This window comes from Apodemus sylvaticus, chromosome 4 (assembly GCF_947179515.1).
Source record: "Apodemus sylvaticus chromosome 4, mApoSyl1.1, whole genome shotgun sequence".
In the NCBI taxonomy this organism is placed as follows: domain Eukaryota; kingdom Metazoa; phylum Chordata; class Mammalia; order Rodentia; family Muridae; genus Apodemus; species Apodemus sylvaticus.
In genome coordinates this window covers 162,621,404-162,642,673 of record NC_067475.1, presented here as the reverse complement: position 1 = coordinate 162,642,673, position 21,270 = coordinate 162,621,404, and the positions used below count along the sequence as shown (strand labels likewise).

Here is a 21,270-nt window from a genome sequence, read left to right as displayed (position 1 = left end):
ACCAGAACGGGGAAGTGGGAAGGGGTGGGTGGGAGGACAGGGGAAGAGAAGGGGGTTTGCGGGACTTTCGGGGAGTGGGGGGGCTAGAAAAGGGGAAATCATTTGAAATGTAAATAAATTATATCGAATAAAAAAAAAATCTCAAGTATATGGCCTCACCAGCTCTATAAATCTGACTAAATTTCTATCCCTAACCATGATGTTGATCCTGTTGAGTGATACCCTTCCTATTGTTAAAGTATTTCACAAGATTTCCCCCAAAATACCAATATTTGAGGTAGCCCCTGGCTTTCTCTCAGTGATGAGGGATTGAGTGCTTGCTGACAAGGAAATCTGCCAGGGCTATCTGTGAATTCAACCAATTCTACTGGGATATGACTTAGAAGCCTCTACCTTGAAGATTAGCTTTTGGCACATAAAACAGTAGGTAAGTAGAAATGTTAGGGAAACAAGTGACAGTTGTACTCATTTGCAACAACTATGAATTATGACAATAACCAGTACAGTTAGGTATCACAATAGGTGCAGTAAGTGGTACTTACATGTCAGTAGTATCCAACAAGCCTTTAATTAGACTTAAATTTATTTTCATTACCTCACAATTGAACTTAGTTTGGGGTCTTTCATTTGGTTTCTCAGAAAAAAAAAGTTATTCTGTAGAGCATACACTAGCAGCTTAATGACACACCTGAAAGCTCTGGAACTAAAAGAAGCTATTTCACCCAGGAGGAGTAGAAGGCAGGAAATCATCAAACTCAGGGCAGAAATCAATCAAGTAGAAACAAAGAGAACCATACAAAGAATCAACTTAACCAGGAGCTGGTTCTTTGAGAAAATCAACAACATAGACAAACCCTTAGCCAGGCTAACCAAAGGGCACAGAGACAGTATCCAGATTAACAAAATTAGAAATGAAAAGGGAGATATAATAACAGACACTGAGGAAATTAAAAAAAACATCATTAGATCCTACTACAAAAGCCTATACTCAACACAACTGGAGAATCTGGAGTAAATGGACTGTTTCCTAGACAGATATCAGACACCTAAACCAAATCAGGATTAAATAGATCATCTAAACAGTCCCATAACACCTGAAGAAATAAAAAGGGTCACAGAAAGTCTCCCAACCAAAAAAAGCACGGGGCCAGATGGCTTCAGTGCAGAATTCTATCAGACTTTCATAGAAGACCTAACTCCAATACTCTTCAAACTATTCCACAAAATAGAAACAGAAGGAACTCTACCCAGCTGTTCTATGAAGCCACAATTACGCTGATACCAAAAGCACACAAAGATCCAAGAAAGAAAGAGAACTTCAGGCCAATTTCCCTTAAGAATATTGACGCAAAAATACTTAATAAAATTCTTGCCAACCAAATCCAAGAACACATCAAAACTATCAACCACCATGATCAAGTAGGCTTCATCCCAGAGATGCAGGGATGGTTCAATATAAGGAAATCCATCAATGCTATCCACTACATAAACAAACTCAAAGAAAAAAACCATATGATCATCTCATTAGATGCAGAAAAAGCATTTGACAAAATTCTACATCCTTTCATGCTAAAAGTCTTGGAAAGAACAGGAATTCAAGGCCCATACCTAAACATCTTTAAAGCAATATACATTAAACCAGTAGCCAACATCAAACTAAAAGGAGAGAAGTTTGAAGCAATCCCACTAAAATCAGGGACTAGACAAGGCTGTCCTCTCTCTCCATATCTTTTCAATATAGTACTTGAAGTTCTAGCTGGAGCAATTAGACAACATAAGGAGGTCAAGAGGATACAAATTGGAAAGGAAGAAGTCAAATTATCACTATTTGCAGATGACAAGATAGTCTACTTAAGTGACCTGAAAACCTCCACCACAGAACTACAGCTGATAAATAACTTCAGCAAAGTGGCTGGTTATAAAATCAACTCAAGCAAATCAGTTGGCTTCCTATACTCAAAGGATAAGCAGGATGAGAAAGAAGTTAGAGAAATGACACCCTTAACAATAGCCACAAACAATATAAAGTCTCTTGATGTGACTCTAACCAAAAAAGTGAAAGATCTGTTCAACAAGAACCTCAGGTCTCTGAAGAAGGAAGTCGAAGAAGACCTCAAAAAAAATGGAAAAATTTGCCATGCTCGAGGATTGGCAGGATTAAAATAGTTAAAATGGCCATCCGGTCAAAAGCAATCACAGATTCAGTGCAATCCCCATGAAAATCCCAACTCAATTCTTCATAGAGTTAGAAAGAGCAATTCTCAAATTCATCTGGAATAACAAAAAACCCAGGATAGCTAAAACTATTCTCAACAACTAAAGAAATTCTGGGGAAATCAGTATCCCTGACCTCAAGCAATATTACCAAGCAATAGTGTTAAAAACTGCATGGTATTGGTACAGTGACAGGCAGGCAGATCAACGGAACAGAATTGAAGATCCAGAAATGAACCCACACACCTATGGCCACTTGATCCTTGACAAAGAGGCTGAAAACATCCAGTGGAAAAAAATAGCCTTTTCAACAAGTGGTGCTGGTTCAACTGGAGGTAAGCATGCAGAAGAATGGGAATTGATCCATCCTTGTCTCCTTGTACTAAGCTCAAATCCAAATGGATCAAGGACCTCCACATAAAGCCAGACACTCTGAAGCTAATAGAAAAGAAACTGGGGAAGACCCTTGAGGACATCGGTACAGGGAGAAAGTTTCTGAACAGAACACCAATAGCGTATGCTCTAAGAGCAAGAATTGACAAATGGGACCTCATAAAATTACAAAGTTTCTGTAAGGCAAAGGACACCATCAAGAGGACAAATCGGCAACCAACAAATTGGGAAAAGATCTTCACCAATCCTACATCAGATAGAGGGCTAATATCCAATATATATAAAGAACTCAAGAAGTTAGACTCCAGAAAACCAAACAACCCTATTAAAAAATGGGGTACAGAGTTAAACAAAGAATTCTCACCTGAAGAACTTCGGATGGCGGAGAAGCATCTTAAAAAATGCTCAACTTCATTAGTCATTAGGGAAATGCAAATCAAAACAACCCTAAGATTTCATCTTACACCAGTCAGAATGGCTAAGATTCAAAATTCAGGAGACAGCAGGTGTTGGAGAGGGTGTGGAGAAAGAGGAACACTTCTCCACTGCTGGTGGGGTTGCAAATTGGTACAACCACTCTGGAAATCAGTCTGGCGGTTCCTCCGAAAACTGGGCACCTTACTTCCAGAAGATCCTGCTATACCACTCCTGGGCATATACCCAGAAGACTCCCCACCATGTAATAAGGATACATGTTCTACTATGTTCATAGCAGCCCTATTTGTAATTGCCAGATGCTGGAAAGAACCCAGGTATCCCTCAACAGAAGAGTGGATGCAAAAAATGTGGTATATCTACACAATGGAGTACTATTCAGCCATTAGAAACAATGAATTCATGAAATTCTTAGGCAAATGGATGGAGCTAGAGAATATCATACTAAGTGAGGTAACCCAGACTCAAAAGGTGAATCATGGTATGCACTCACTAATAAGTGGATATTAACCTAGAAAACTGGAATACCCAAAACATAATCCACACATCAAATGAGGTACAAGAAGAAAGGAGGAGTGGCCCCTGGTTCTGGAAAGACTCAGTGAAACAGTATTCAGCAAAACCAGAACGGGGAAGTGGGAAGGGGTGGGTGGGAGGACAGGGGAAGAGAAGGGGGCTTGCAGGACTTTCGGGGAGGGGGGGGCTAGAAGAGGGGAAATCATTTGAAATGTAAATAAATTATATCGAATAATAAAAAAATAGTTAATCAGTAAAAAAAAAATGCTCAACTTCATTAGTCATTAGGGAAATGCAAATCAAAACAACCCTAAGATTTCATCTTACACCAGTCAGAATGGCTAAGATTCAAAATTCAGGAGACAGCAGGTGTTGGAGAGGGTGTGGAGAAAGAGGAACACTCCTCCACTGCTGGTGGGGTTGCAAATTGGTACAACCACTCTGGAAATCAGTCTGGCGGTTCCTCCGAAAACTGGGCACCTCACTTCCAGAAGATCCTGCTATACCACTCCTGGGCATATACCCAGAAGACTCCCCACCATGTAATAAGGATACATGTTCTACTATGTTCATAGCAGCCCTATTTATAATTGCCAGATGCTGGAAAGAACCCAGGTATCCCTCAACAGAAGAGTGGATGCAAAAAATGTGGTATATCTACACAATGGAGTGTACTATTCAGCCATTAGAAACAATGAATTCATGAAATTCTTAGGCAAATGGATGGAGCTAGAGAACATCATACTAAGTGAGGTAACCCAGACTCAAAAGATGAATCATGGTATGCACTCACTAATAAGTGGATATTAACCTAGAAAACTGGAATACCCAAAACATAATCCACACATCAAATGAGGTACAAGAAGAAAGGAGGAGTGGCCCCAGGTTCTGGAAAGACTCAGTGAAGCAGTATTCGATGTTCAAGGAGAGGAAGGCAAAATAAAAGTTTGGAGGTATTGTGGGGTGGATGTTGGAGGCATCTCACTCTTGGAGATGGGGCAAGGAGGAGGTATGGGATGTGGAACAGTCAGAGGTTGGAGCAGGAGGGAGATAAATCTGAACTCTAAAAAACATGATTAAAAAAAAAAAGACAAAAAAAAAACATGATTAAATAATGATGATGATGATGATGATGATGATGATATGAGGACTAACAAACTACAAGAAAGAATCAAAACACAACCATTCATTAAACTGACCAGTATGCCACAGATTAATAGATGACAATAAATAGCTTCATGGCAACTTGCTATTTTTAAGCAGAATATCTTCTTTATTGCCAGTTTCTTATTTTCTGCCTCATTTTTTTTAATTTTCTGTGATTATACATAGGCATTTTGCAACTCGAGATGATCACAAAAAGAAATACAAGGAAACAAACAAAAAGGAAAATTATGTGTATTTAATTAGTCATCATCAAGCAATTAAAATGATATATGCTAACTATAATGTAAAATGTTAAGCTCTGTGTGTGAGAGAGAGAGTGAGAGAGAACAAGGGAGACTAAGAGAGAGAAAGAGACAAAGAGAGAGGAAGAAAGAGGAAGAGAGAGGGAGGGAGGGAGGGGGGGATGCAGAAAGAGAGAGGGAGAGAGAGGGAGGAGAGAGAAGAAGAAGCAGAAGAAAGAAGCAGAAAGAAGCAGAAAGAAGAAGAAAGAAGAAAGACGAAGAAGAAGAAAGGAGAAGAAAAAAGAAGAAGAAAGAAGAAATAAGAAGAAAAAGAAGAAAAAGAAGGAGGAGGAGGAGGAGGAAGAGGAAGAAGAAGAAGAAGAAAACTGGAATACCCAAAACATAACCCACACATCAAATGAGGTACAAGAAGAAAGGAGGAGTGGCCCCTTGTTCTGGAAAGACTCGGTGAAGCAATATTCGGCAAAACCAGAACGGGGAAGTGGGAAGGGGTGGGTGGGAGGACAGGGGAAGAGAAAGGGTCTTATGGGACTTTTGGGGAGTGGGGGGCTAGAAAAGGGGAAATCATTTGAAATGTAAATAAAAAATTATATCGAATAAAAAAAATAAATTAAAAAAAAAACAAACAACTGCAGTCTACAGTTGGTATTTAGTACCTAGAAGGAAAGTGATAATTTCATATCCATTGATTGGTTGTCAATTCCAGGCTCCACTGTAAAGGTATGTATGTAATAACTAATTTGATTCTTATGATAGTCTAATAAAATCAGGAAGTGTTCTATCTTGATTCTCCAGATCCAGTAAACTAGCTCTTAGCTTGGCAGTGTCTTCATGGAAAGTTACTCAGTAACAATATTCAGTGCCAATTCCCTAACAAAACAAAGTTATGAAATAAGGAGAGCTATGCTTTGAGCTTCCAGGAGAATGCATTCTATAGGTCTTCAAAAAATACCTATCCTGAACATGGAACAGGAATATTTTCTAGACTAATTGTTTTTACCCACTTTTCTTGTAAACTGGTTAGACTTCAACCTAAAACCTATGAACTCTTTGGGTTTCCAGCAAATTGCTATTTTTTCCAAGATATGTTGTGATTATTTAAATGTAAAAATTTTAATGTTCATTCAAATAGAAAGGAATCATTTTCCTCATATGTTCATTTACTTTTAATATTTAGTATCATGAAACTGAATTGGTATCATTTTTGTAAAATTCCTTTACATTACTGTGTGATGTGTTATGAAAACCATTGGCTGCTGTTCTTCCTGACACCTCTAATCTCATGACTTTCTACATAAAAGCCAGTGTCTCTCTGCATATTCTTTAAAGATATATATTTTGGGCAACATGATAGTCACTTCACATATGTTTAAGTATTCAAGCTGTATGAACAGAGTAAAGAAACACCAGAAGAGTAGCTATCAATCTGTCTACTGATCTGTCACGTATCTGTCTCTATATTCTCTCCCTCACCTATATAACTTTCATGTACATATGTATGGTTGTGAAAATATGTGATTCCTTGCAAAGACATATGGTTCAACAACTGTTAGAAAAATGTTTTAAAGCCACTAAGTATACGGGAAGGACATGCATGTGCCCATTTGTCAGTTGGCAAGAGCCTTAGAATATCGACATCACAATGATTCTTCATCTTGACTACTACGGAATCCTCAGACTTCAGTAGCTTGTCTACCAACTGTAGTCTCCAGTTTGGTATTCAGAAGCAGGAAGGCAAAATTCAAGTTTATTCAAAGGTTCTCCCTTCCAGGCTCCACCGAAAAGGTATTTTTTTTATAAGTAGTTCCTTTCTCATGATAGTCTAATCATATCAGAAAGTTTTCTCTCTTTATTCCTCCAGATCATGTGAACTACTTCTCAACTCAGCAGTGGTTTCTTGAAAAGGTAGTCATGGTAGGCATAATCGGTACCAATCTTGTGTAGAAACAACATTATTATGTGAGGGGAGGTATGCTTTGTGCATACAGGAGAAAGATTTCTGTAAATTAAAAAAAATCTGTCAAAGATATGAGTGAGGATTATTTTATGTGCAACACAATTGTTTTAACCACCTTGTCTACAAAGATTTTTAAAAAGAATATGTAAAATTTTTTGTAGACCCTAAATCTAACAACTCCCTGGTTTTCTTCAAATTCTTACAGTTTACAACTCGTTTTATGTACTTTGGAATCTACTTCTGAATATTTGAACATTTATTCAGATTAGACAGGAAGTAGTTTACAGACATGTTAATTTTCTTTCCATTTGTTCATCATGAATTTGAGTTGCTATTATTTTGTAACACATCTTAACATTAGTATTTGAAATATGTGATGACAACCATCGGCTGCTGTTTTTCCTGACTTTGAATCTCATGGGTCTTAAATGCTTTCTACATAACGTTGGTGTGTCTCTACATAATCATTGTTAGATATGTCATATTTTTGAGCAGAGTTACATTCATTTAATATAGAATTTAATATTTGTATTATATAAAGAGTGTAGAGAAACCACCAAAAAATAGCCACTCCAATATTACAGGGAAGAAGGTGATTATGGGTTAGATAAAAATGTTCAGAGGAATCTAAAAAGGTTTACATCAGATTGAAGCTTGATTTTATCAGTGTTGTCTAAGAACAGAGAATATCAGGGTAGAAAATTGGAGATAGCTGGGGGAGTGAGAGAAACGTTGCCATCATAAAGAGAATGGGGCTCCTATAACAATTTGGGACTTAGCTTAGTCCAGAAGCTGATGGAGATGTTTGGGAAGAAACACAATCTAAGGGAAATGTATAAAAATTACTTTTACTTCCTGTTCAGGTAAAATTAATGGCCAGTGTGGCTATTGACAATCCTCATAGGAGTCACAAGGCAAGGGATTGCCAGTTTGTTTTCCCAGAGGCAAGGGAAATGACGCTTTTCTCTGAACAAGATTAATTTTTCACTAATTATTTTATAAATACTAATTTTGGTGTGGAGCTTTATGTTTGTTTCTAAACACCAGGAATCCATCTGTGATCTATCCTGAGCTGGAACTATCTTGGCATTTTAGAATATATAGACTCCCTGAGACACAACTAGATTTAATCATTAGGAAAACCTGGCTGTTTCCTTGACCTCAACATATATTAGCTACATGAAGTTTATTGAATCCTAATAAGTATGTGTCTTCTTCTATACATTTCAAAGATTACTGTGATTTTTGCATTTACTAGACTCTAAGGTTCACAATATTAATGAAGTCTACATGTGGTCCTTTTCACATTCATTCTGAATAGGTTTAAAGATTAGGAATTGAGAAACTTTGGATATATATATATATATATATAAAATATATATAAAATATTTTATACAAATATTTCACATATTGTTGTACATATATTATTATTGTGGTTATCTATCTGTCTGTCTGTCTATCTATCTATCTATCTCTGAGGTTTTAAGAAATTATTTCTTACAATATTTCAGTTACAGAAAATTATTTTTGAAGCCATAAGTATAAGAGAAGGCAATGTGTGTGTGTCACTATGTCAGAGGACCCAGAGTCTTAGACTATTAACATTACAACAGACTATCAGCCTGTCCACTAAAGAGGCCTCACACCTCAGTAGTATGTTTTCAAACTGTAGTCAGCAATTTGATGTTCAAGGAGAGGAAGGCAAAATAAAATTTCAATTCCATTGAAAGTTTCTTCCTTCCAGGCTCCAGGGAAAAGGTATTTTTATATACAGTTTTAATCTCATGATACACAAAGCACATCAGGAATTATCTCTTTTTTCCTCCACAAAATTGAATTGGAATTATCTCTAATGTGTCTTTTCATTATTGATAGACATGTGTGATGACAACTATTGGCAGCTGTATCTCTTTGACAGTTTGATTCACAGGGATCCTAAATGCTTTCTAATAAAAGATATAGTGTGTCTGTTCACATACTTTGAAAAAAGTAATATGATTTGGGCAAAATCATATTCCCATAAGGAAAGTATATATCATAACTATTCCTTTGTATGAGCACATTACAGTAAAGAAACCAACAGAAGATTTGCCCATTATTACAGGGAAGAATTTCATTAGGAATTAGAAAGGAAAGATGTTCAGAGGCAGCTGGAAGAGTTCAGAGAGAAAAGAGAAACAGATTTGATATGGTCAAGGCTGGGTAATAAAGAAGGAAGAATATCCAGGAGAGAAAAAAGGGAATAATTTGAGTAGGAGAAGCATTACCTTCATAGAGATGGAGAGGGGGTTCTATCTTTAGCATAGCACAGGAGATGGAGAGTTTGGAGAGGTCCAGGAATCTAGGTATCACTTTTAAAATGTACAGTTATTTTTACTTCCCAGAATCAATGTTGATATTTATATAGGAGCCACAGGCAGACAACAAGAGAAATGACCCTTTTTCTGGACTAGACAAACTTAACAAATATTTTTTTGAATGCTGGAGGATTTGGGTTTTTTTTGTTTGTTTGTATATTTGTTTGTTTTTCTGATTTGACAGTAATCTAGTTTATTATAAGAGCTTTGACAGCTCAGCTGAACATCAGAAATAAGTAAGCATAAGTGTTGGTCCTGAGTTATTTATATCAATACAATTACACCTTGAGAAGACAATACACACCAGCTACTCATATGTAAGTTTTTGACGTTCAAGATAGTTGGAGGAAGGAACAATCACATTACAAGGAAATTTCTGAAGGATACAGACATATAGGCCAATATATAAGAAAGGCCAGAATGTTTACAAGTATCAAAAACAATCTAAAATTTTTAACTCTGGTTCATTTTTTAAGTTCTTACTATCTTTCCCAATAGAATATCATTTATGTTATGAGTTACCATTATCTTTTAATATTATATACTTATTTATTTGTGAATTTCATTCATGTGTACAGTATATTAACTTATCATTATAAATGTTGTAATCATATTCCTCAGATCTTGCCTTTAATCTTTATTTAGTGTGTTTTTATATCATGAAATTAAAATTCAGTATGAACATTGGCCTTACAACTTATTCCCTGAGTTCTTGTTCCGTTAGGTGGAGACCTGTACAAGGAGTACCTCGACTTTTCTATACGGAACCCCTTGTGAAGGCAGACATGGGTGGATTAGAGCGAACCTTGCTGTGCCAAGGTCCCGTGGAACTCACAAGGGGCACGAAAACAAACAGACGACATCTGTCCTTATTTGATGACGTTTTAGTAGTATCTAGTAACCTGTGAGTATATGCAAATAGCATTCCTAACTATGATAGGCTACAGTTTAATTAGGACTTTTTGTATGAATATAAAATGTTCTTTTACTTCTATTTTAAAAAGAACATACATTCATTACTTCATGCTCACAACTTTTTTACTCTACAGTGGTTGAGGTTTGGTCGACAATCCCATAGGCACTTCTCAATTTGTTTTGTCCAAAGATTTAGACACATTTTCTTTAAAAGTTGAAATATTTAAGGTGCTCTCCTGCTATTTGAATCTGGGGAAAGAATAACGACAAACTTTAAAAGGAGGCAGATGGACAAGCACATGCCAGTCATAGTAACATTATAAAGCTGACTTATGAGTATTGAAACTTTGTGGGATTATGTGGACTATACAGAGAGACATATTCTCAAAATAAAATATTTAAAATATGAGAAGCTGGTGTCTTCTTACGTGTTGTTTCCAAATAGACTGAGACAAAAGAGAGAAGAATGCCTGATTATGATTCTTGTACACAAGTGGCAACCCATGTAAATGCCTCTTGACTTCATAGTTTCCATATAAAGAATCAAGGTGCAGCTACTATCCCTTCTAATAGCAGTTAGTAATCACAGGAAACTTCAGGCAGCGAGTTCTTCCTAGTTGGTGATTCCGCACATAATCAAGAAAAGCGCTGTGATTAAATGAAGATGTATATAAGGTTGCACTGAAACTTATGATCATGGAGGTGTCTCCCTGGACCACTTCCCATATAATCTCCACACTCCATGATCATAGCCTTCCTAATATTCTAGAAGGTATGAAGTTGATACTGATGCTATCAAGTAAATATTTTACGATATGTTCTCATAAGTTCATAAATGGTCTGGAGAACAGACATCAATAATATAGTTTATTCAGCTTGGTAGATAAAATTTCTGGCCATTCTTAGATAATATGCCAGAAGATACTTTTCAAAAATTGTGGAAAAATGAACTGTTCAGAAGAGAATAATGGGGTAAATTTGGCCTTCAACCACGATCAGTGTCTGTAAGCTCCCAGCATATAAAATGTTATTGTCTGGCTGATACAGGTTCAAAATAAGTGAATGTACAGTTTGTCTACCAGTCTCTCATCCTTCTCATCATTTCTACTCAACTCAACTTTAGTCCACACTTGGAAATACATTTTTTAAAAGACAGTAATTGACTCAATTGAATGAAAAATGTAGATACTGATCATGTACCTTTTATGTATAATTGGTGTAAGTGAAATTCACTTTAATTTTTGAGAGTAAAGGAAAGTAAAATAAATGTTTTTCTTGAAAGACCATATATTTGTCTTGCTTCTGCTGTGTAGTGATAAAAACTAAAATTATTTTGTGATGCCATTCATATTTTGTTAAGAGCATTATTAGTATCATAGGAGATGATTGTCATTATTTCCATTTGAAAGATAGGTTATCTCTTATCAGATATTTGAATTAGAGGCTTTAGTTTTATGCATTTCTTCTGAATTTTTGTTCATATACATGCATTTATATGTATATATATTTTTATTTATACATATATATGTATATATAAATATATATATAATTAGAAGTCCTGAAGTGGAAACAAAATATAAGTACAAATATTTCATTTGATTTTGACATTTTTTTGTATGTTTGTGTGTGTTCATGTGTATGCTATAGTAAATATTACAGAATTGTATTTTGGCTGTTAAATGGTACATTAGATAGTATGGGAAATTTTCTCTGTAGTATTTTGTGTAAAAAAACACCACATATTTTAAATTTATATACATATATATGATTTTTAAATCGGAGTTTATATTGACTCATATTGTCTCTTGAATCTGAAAGAGGCAGAGTAAGGATGTTTAGTTTTGTTCCAACGTATTAGCTCAACAGTGTCCAATACAGAGTTATGTACCCCAGTGCACACACTGAAACATAAACACACACACACACACAAACACACACACACACACACCAACACACACACATACACATGCAAAGAGTTAATATTCAGCCTATCATAATGTAATAGAAATGTCACATATCTGGGAAGGATTCTGTCCAAAGATAGAAGGGAAAGGAGAAAACAACAAAAATTAATTAGAAAATAGTATATATGTATTTGAAATTCTCAAAGGACAAACTGCATATAAAGGGAATGATGAAAGAAGGAAAGTAATACTTCCAAGGTTGCTTCTTATAAGCACTTTTGATAAGATCAGAATGCTTGATAGGAAGACATATTTCTAGATATTTGTTTAAATTGTAGGGATAAATAATCATATGTTGGCTACTTGTATGATGTGTCCTTTGTATGTTTACTAAAGGAGCCATTGTTGTGAGCTGATATGACTTCTTAATATACAAAGAAGGGCAAAGGAAAATGAATATTATTCAGTTAGATAATATTTTATATGATTTATTTGGGAAAGATTATTACATATAGTTAAGTAAAATACAAAATTTCAACTAATGTTTTATGGTATTTCATTATAAAAATAAAAGCAAAATGGTTACTAATGAACAAAATTTAAGGAAGAAATCTTGAAATACATACCTTTCTCAAAATGTCACAAATTCATATATATATATGTATATACATATATATGTATGTATATATATTCACACATATATTCTTGAAAAATGTGTTTTAAACCTTCTCCAATCATAAAAAAAATCAGGCTATGTATATTTTTGAGCATTGAGAAGCTCGTATCCAGTAACTTCCTTCCACATGCTTTGTTGAATTCCATGTTCCCGGGCTTGAACTGTGCCTGAGTGATAAACCGGAGTCCTCCTCTGCTCTGGGACAGGAGGAACTCGGTATTTCCATAAGCATTACCAACTACAATGCAAATCACACTAACAGAGACTCTTGATTCTCTTTCTAGGAATAAGAAAAAATTTAAAATAAAATATATCCTACCACTGAATAACCTGTGGGCTGTGGATAATGTGGAACTAGTCAGAAAAAATGAAACCTCTCCTTGCAAGAACCTTTTCCTGTTTTGGCCAGATGGCAATTTTTTGGCTTCCTTTCGGTAAGACCTATAGTTTGAACCTGTATTCATAGGAAGATAGCTATAAAAATTGGTGGGCAAATTAATGCTTCAAAATTCACAGGTTAAACCAATTAATCAGAATATTTGCAAAATTAAGTACAGTTTAGTCTGACTGTATACCGGATACCAACTGCAATTTTTATCTTCAATGGTGATACCAGTTTGTCTATAATTTCCACAACATACTTCTCACATGTAAGTATGTACCTTAGTTTTTTATCTGTGATGTTCATCAGAATTCCAGAAGATTCTTGGGAAAGAATGGAGGTGCACTGTCTACTAAAAAGGATGTGGACAAAACAAGGACTTACAAGGATGTAGCATATTCTCCACATGATTTTCCCCATAATGTCTAGAATTATCTAGGTTTTAAAAATTCACAAATTGATTTCTCTACAATAATACTGCATAAATTGGATCAACACTTCAAATATTACCCAGTTAATTTCAATAAAAATAGTATTTAATTGAACACATAAAAATAGTTACTCATAGAATACTCAAATATTAGAATGTCTATGTAGTAGAATATCACTGGTAGCTAATAAGCAATTGATAAGGATAAAGGTCAAAGGATAAAATACCATCAGATCTGCAAATGTTAGACACACAAATTACCTCATGTTGATATGACTTTGCTCAATATCCAGGCTCTTCTAAGCCTTCCTTCTTTTCTCCCCCAGGTCAACACTTCCTAATCTGTCCTTAACTTTGCTCAGTCACCTTAGTCCAAGCTCAGCACCCTAAGTCTACCCTCAGGTTAATTATGTTTCTAATCTCCTGCCTGATACCCCAGGCCACCTAGGGAAGAAACCAATGGCCAAAACAACTTAGATCTCACATGGCTGGTGTCTCTTTCTCCCTCTGTAGCATGGTGAATCCTTTCAACCTCCCCTGCATCTGCAAGACTTCCTCCCATAGTAAAACTGGAATTCCTTCCTATTCCACTCAGCTCATTGGCCATTAAGATCTTTATTGTTCGATGAAGAACCAATTAGGTAACAGGACCTTCAGTGTTCATATGCATTTCCTGATCAAAGTGTCAGAACCAACCACTTCATATAAACAAGTACCTACAAGGTTTACTGCTATGTCATTTTTTTATTTTAGTGATATGTGATGTGTTGTACGTGTGTATCTGTTTGTGTGTCTGCATGTGAGTATGTGTGTGTATATGTGTAGGTTGAGAGGCACAGACATAATCCACCCTTCTGATAAAAATGGTTGTAGGGAGAGACTAGAGTAGGTGAGCAGCTGAGTGTAGAATCATGAATATGTCAGTCTGTGAGCAAGAATCAGTTCATAAGTGCATAGGAAATCAGCTTGCATTATGGAAGTTGGAACCGTGGCAAAGTAGGGAAGAAAATTCAGTGAATGAAAGATCTTTGCAGCATGGATAATTATTTTTAGAAAGAGGAAGCAATGTATACTTTAGCTTACTTATAGAAAAGCTAAGCATTACATAGGGTTTTGAGCATAGACAAAAGGAATAGTGCGTTGGGTAAGGGTTGCTAATTGGATCAGGAAAACATTGAACCACAAGATAATTTTGATGACTTCAAGACACTGTGAATGTGTCAAAATCAATTAGGTTTAACACATTCAACCTAAAATTTTCAGTTATAGATGTTAGCATGTTAAAATCATATTGAATCTATCTTATATTAGAGTATTATAAGCTATAGTTGAATAGTGGTGGGCTTATTATTTGTACCAGGAGAGTTGACTGATGACTCACACAGATGATGCACTAGATTCTAGGACCTCCAGTCTTGTATGCCAATTCACTCAGGGAAACAAACAGTATTTTTTTTTCTAAAAGGTGTTCTCCCTGCATTGTGTTCTAAACAATGGTCATGTACCTAACCTGTAGTTTAGTGTGAATAATGATCCCTTTCAATGTGATATGACCTCACACTAAGAGGACACTGCCTTAACTATCCCCTTTTACATATGAAACTGAAGCTTAGCCCTGCCATAGTCACATAGCTCTTGCAACATAGTCAAGTCTTCATGTTCCCAACTAGCCTCCATACTATATTCAACCCCCTGTCATAAAAGTCTTCCACTGAAACATATCATGCTCATGGTCAGTCATGTGGAGACTATCATCTACACCGGCACCCTCAGGATAGCAATTGGCTTATACTAATTTCTCTGAACAATAATCTTAACAGGTTTAGTGCTGTCAAGACTCTAACCTTTTTGTCTTTTAATATTACAGTTCGATTGAACAGAAAGATCACTGGTATTATTTTCTCAGAAGGTATTTTACTTGTGATTATACTTTAATTTTGTTCTGATATGTGAATTGTAGATTGTGCTTCATTTCTTTTTTAAAAACATATTTGGTAGACTATCTCCAAATATGTTGCTGATTAGATGGTCACTGAATATTACTTTAGTTTCTCTTGTCTATTCATTTAATGTGGAAGAAGTGCACTCCTTGCCTCCTCTTTATATTGGAGTAAACAGTATTCTTCAGTATTACTTTAAATTCCACTCCATAGATGCTACTCTAGTTCAAACCATGTGTATTTCCTCCATTAAGGTCAAGCAGACTTTTGCCTTTTCCTTGTGTGTTAGTCATAGATCTTTCAATAGAGACACAGAACTTAAGGACTATCCTTGCATATTAAGGGAATTTATTGTATTGACTTGTCCTCTAAGTCAGCAATGGGTATCTATGAGGAGGAAGTCAAAAAATGTAGTAGTTCTTCAGTCTCTGAGGCCAGTTTGTTTCCCTGGTCTTCTGTATAAACTGGAATCCTGAAGAAGATGTGCTGGCAGTAAGAGCAAGCAGGCAAAAAAGAGTGAAACTTCCTTCTTCCAATGTCCTTATGTAGGCCTCCAGCAGAAGATGTGGCTCAGATTAATGGTGTGTACCAGCATGCCTAGGTTGGGACCGTGTTTTGTCCCAGGATGACCTTGAACTCAGATTCACCTCCCTCAGTCAGTAGAAATTAATAGTGGGTGTGTTCTACCTTGCCTAGGCCTAAGCATTTCATGGCCACTATGTCTCAAGATCTTTATGTCAAGGTCCAAGTCAAAGGCCTATGTCTTCTATCCTCAAGATCTGGATCACAGGGGTGCCCAAAATTTCTGGATTGTAGTTCATGTCAGATGTAGTCAATTTCACAACATTGCAACCAACAATTTCTGAGGACTGGCTGTGTTTCCTAAGTCAATGTGCTATTATGTGACAATATCTTTGCTTCTAAAATATTTTAAAATATTCCCTCATCCAATACTGCATATTGCCAAACTGATGGTCTTTTATTTAATTAACACTATGAGGTTACTTATAAACTATTAACAGTGATTAGTTTAAAATAATCTACTAGTGAATTAATTTTCCTCTATTGTTTGTTTTTAATTCATTTGAGCAGATCCATTGACGCAGCCAAGATGGATATGAAGAAGCCATTCTCACTTAAGATATTCACCGAAGACATCCCAACCTGTGACAATGTATGTTAATACAAAACAAAAACTGAAATTTCAACTTCTTGACTAGCAGTGAGACAATGTGTCTGTAGAGTAATGTAAGATGGAGACATAAGAGGATGGAGGGGAGAGATAGTAAGAATTTATGCATATGAAAAGTTATATTGGTATAGCATGCACACATGTTTTTTATGTGTGATATGTAGAAAGCAATATGAAGCAAGATTGATCCACATGCTAAAGCAAAAACAAATTTTTTTTCTACAATTACTGAAAATTACTTCAGGTAGTTGCAACAACATACATTTCCATGCCAAGTTTTATTATTAGAATTAAACAGCTTGTTTCATCATTTTTATTGGGATTATTACAATCTCCTTGTATCTCTTGAGGCCTGCTTTGTGAGCAAGAATGTGGTGAGTTTTGGAGAAAGTACCATGGGGTGCTGAGCAGAAGGAATATTCTTTTGTTTTAGGATAAAATGCTGTCTAGATATCTGTTGAATCCAAATGGTTCATAACTTCTGTTAGTTTCTTTTTAGTTTCTGTTGCCATGTTCAGTCTATTTATGAGAGTGGGGTGTTGAAGTCTCCCACTATTAATGTGTGAGGTGCAATATGTGCTTTGAGTTTTAATAAAGTTCCTTTTATAAATGTGAGTGTCCTTGCATTTGAAGCATAGATGTTCAGAAATGAGAGTTCTTCTTGGTAGATTTTTCCCTTGATGAGTATGAAGAGGCCTACCTTATCTTTTTGATAACTTTAGCTTGAAAATCAATTTTATTTGAAATTAGAATGGCTATTCCAGCTTCTTTCTTGGAATTGTTTCCTTGGAAAATTGTTTTCTTTGAGGTAGACAGATGTCTTTGTCACTGAGGTAGGTTTCCTGTATGCAGCAAACTGTTGGGTCTTTTTATGTATCTAGTCTGTTAGTCTATGTCTTTTTTTATTAGAGAATTCAGTCCATTGATGTTGAGAGATATTATATAAAAGAGATTGTTGCTTTCTGTTATTTTTTTTCAGTTTTTTTTTATTCGATATAATTTATTTACATTACATGCTTTGGAAGGTCAGCTCCATAATCATGGCTCTTTATCCTCATATTTATTTGAATGTTCTAGGCATAGGGATATCTTTTTATGTAACTTTTGTTTAAAAATCATTTCTTATTAACTTATCATTGGTGTGTGCTTGTGTGTGCGTATTTGTGTGTTTGTGAGTGTGTCTGTGTGTCTGTGTGTTCATAAGTATACAGTGCTTAGGCTACAACTCATAACTTCAAGCATAATATGTAGTAGTTTTATCACTTAGTTGTACACATAGCTATTAAATCATTGTCTATTTTGGGCTGGAGAGGCTGCTCAGCATTTAAGAGCACTAACTGCTCTTCCAGAGGTCCCGAGTTCAATTCCCAGTAACCACATGGTTGATCACAACCATCTATAATGGGATCCAATGGCCCCATCGGGTGCATCTGAAGGCAGCTACAATTTAATTACATAAAAAAATCTTTTAAAGTTGTCTATTTTTCTAATATTTTTATTATTGTTCCATTTTCACTATTGGATTTAGTGTGGATCTGAAATTTAACTGTTGTGTAGCATGCAGATTACTGAAGACCATTCTTCCTATAAGCAGAATAGAATGTAGCTCAGGGAATCACCTTCTCTCTGACTTTTATAAATGCTAATGTGTACAAAATGTATCAAGAGTTGTACATTTTCACGTCACTGTTGAAACTGCAACAAGGTGTGTATAATGATCACCACACTTTTTGATTTTAATATTTTCTAGGTTATACAAAACAGTAATTAAAGAGAAAGTGTAGTATAAAAGTAATTTCTAACCAGTGACGTCAATTAGGAAAATATTACCTTGTCTGGCAGAACCAGTTATGTCTTCAGGACAGAGAAGAAGGGAAGAGCAGATAGTTCTAGAGGGAACTGCTCTCTTGCCTCTGATGCTTGATCTCAGCTATGGCAAATGCTCAGTATTGTACATGAGCAATCTCGCGGATGCCTTTCAACACCATGGTGACTTAGATCCAATTCCTATAAAGTAAATATTTTTACTGAATTTTAACCAAGACTCTAGTGCTTTCATATATTACCTGCCATAATTATTAACAACCTTTTCTGTAGCTGAGAAGATTGGTAATAGGTACTTTTTAGCTTTTCTTCATATGATGGTGTGTTTATTTCTTTTTTGCCCTTGAAGAGTTGTTTTCAGAACATAAATACACTCTTCTAATTTAAATAAATATCCTCCACCACTTTTCATCCTCCACATTTTCTATTGATTATTTAGCAATGATCCTCCATATTTTTGACAATTCTTTGGTGGTTTTCTTTGATTTCCTATTTACAGTCAGGCCTTTCTCACATACTATACTTATTATTTATACTTATTACAATCATTACACTTAAGATAAATCTGTATTTTTCCTATGGATGAATGAGGAATATATTTTTGCTATTCCAATGTAAGGATTTCTTTTGCTCCCGGTTTTCCCCATTTTTCTTATCCTTAGGATTGAATTTATATTCCTCAGACTCTGGTTATATTTTAAAATACGAAAATGCAGATGATTTTAGAATCATTAATTTGATAATTTGTTATAAGTATAGAAATCTACTGCCAAGTCAGGTGCGTGAATCCCCAGCTATCCCCAAACCTCTCCCTAAGCTGCACATGTCTTCTCCTACTCTTGATTTCAAATACAAATATATAAAATATTGACTTTTTGACTTAATACTGTAGAGAGTACAAGTAAGTCACGAGTCAGTGCCTATGCCATGGCTGGAGGAGAGCATTTTGCTACCTGCCTAGATGACTTTATGTAATCTAATCTGAAATGCATACCTTGTTAGTGATAGGAACACCTCTAGTGATAGGAACACTAGATGTTTCGCATCAAGTTTACTGATATGTAATTTCAATATTCAAAGGGTTTGTATTTTTATCCTCTTAGGATGAAAAGGTATAGTTTTTTTTTTGTAAAATACACATTTTTATATATCGTTGAGCACTTATTAAAAGCCTATTTTTCCTCTAGTAGGAACATGTGATCTATTATAAGGTTAATCTTATTTCTGAGAATTACTTACATATCCCTGGTTCACAATGAGCCAAGAAATATATTACCATGTACAAAAAATCCCAATTGTCTTTTCATATTCATGCATTAAGAATATTAATTTTAGAACTATTTTGTTTAAAAATAGTTTGAAATGTGTCTGTTTTATACACAACATCACCATAAGGAAGAAATGCACACATCTTTGCTATCATTAGTTACATCTTAATATGTTTGAAATGCTCAGAGAACACAATATTTTATAATAAGGTCAATTAAAATACTATATTAATTATTTCTCTATGTCATGTGGATTTAATAATACATTGGTGTTTTTAAATTTAGAAATTTTCAGATATTCAACAGAATATCAGATTTACTTTTCTTTAAATTCATTGTGCTCACTCAGTATGGATATGTATGTGTGTGGATGTTTATGTATATGTGTGTACATGTGTGTGATTGGGGGCACGTGTATGTGTGTTCGTTTATGTAGTGTTTGAATGTGTCCTTCTTGAATCTATGATTTCTGAGCCATGAGCTATATTTTCATGCAGAGGTGACTAACTCTACATTATTTTCTAATGCACACATTGGTTCCTACCTATTTACATTATAACCACAAGAAGAGAGATGGTCTTACATTCTAAGATGTTTTTGCATAATTCTTAGTCTATAGAAAACAGGATGTTAAATCAGTTAGTGCAATGTGTTCTTGTACATAAAATTCATGTAGTCTGTCATGTTGTGATAGGGTCTTGTATGAAACTTTAGCAAATTCATATGCACAAATACATACACAGAGACACATTCACAAACATATATATTTTTTCAGGGTAATAGGTTATTTCCAGTGGATAGAAGACAATAAATACAAACCCTGTGAAAGAGATGGCTTATGAAGTGGTTTCCTTTGGTCTTGGGTCAAGGTTGTTTCTGGGTAGCGAGTGTTTCTTATTTAGGGGATTGTTTCCTAAACACTCACAGTACTTATAGTCTATGGAGCGTTATATGGTGAGAGTACTCACTCATCATTTTTTTTATTTTGTTTTTTAAATTTTCTTTTGTTTTTGTCTTGAGATTTCTTTTTCTAATAGCTGCTGCTATTAATCCTTAATTACCTAATACTGTGCACACGCTGTGCATGAAAGCAAGGGTGTGAAATGATGGAAGTCCAGATGGCAATGAAGCAAATGGATGTACTCTATTAAAACACCCTCCTTGCCTGTCTGCTGCCTTAAGGAAAAAAATATCAGGATGCTGAGTTCCTGCACCCATGGCTACTCAGTCTTCCTTTAGCATACAGAACCTGTTAGTTATGTTTGAATACCAAGTAATCCCACAGTTAATTTTGTGATAAATATGGTAGACGGACAGTCTTCTAGAGTTATATCGAGGGAAGAAAACCAGATGTTTACTGTATATTAGAATTGCCATTTAAAACTGAAGGTTACAAGTAATTACTAGATAATAACTAATTTTGTAATCATGAGCTTCAAAGTTATTTTATACCATTCT

At 35.2% G+C, this 21,270-nt stretch overlaps 1 protein-coding gene across 1 annotated transcript in view; it reads left to right on the top strand.

Moving 5' to 3' along the window:
• LOC127683765 (rho GTPase-activating protein 20-like) overlaps nucleotides 1-21,270 on the top strand; it is a 56,667-nt gene that overhangs the window by 841 nt on the left and 34,556 nt on the right. The window contains exons 2-5 of the mRNA XM_052180989.1: nucleotides 10,006-10,185; nucleotides 13,061-13,210; nucleotides 15,456-15,497; nucleotides 16,621-16,702. Coding sequence (XP_052036949.1) covers nucleotides 10,006-10,185; nucleotides 13,061-13,210; nucleotides 15,456-15,497; nucleotides 16,621-16,702 — 454 coding nt within the window. The remainder of the gene's footprint in view (nucleotides 1-10,005; nucleotides 10,186-13,060; nucleotides 13,211-15,455; nucleotides 15,498-16,620; nucleotides 16,703-21,270) is intronic.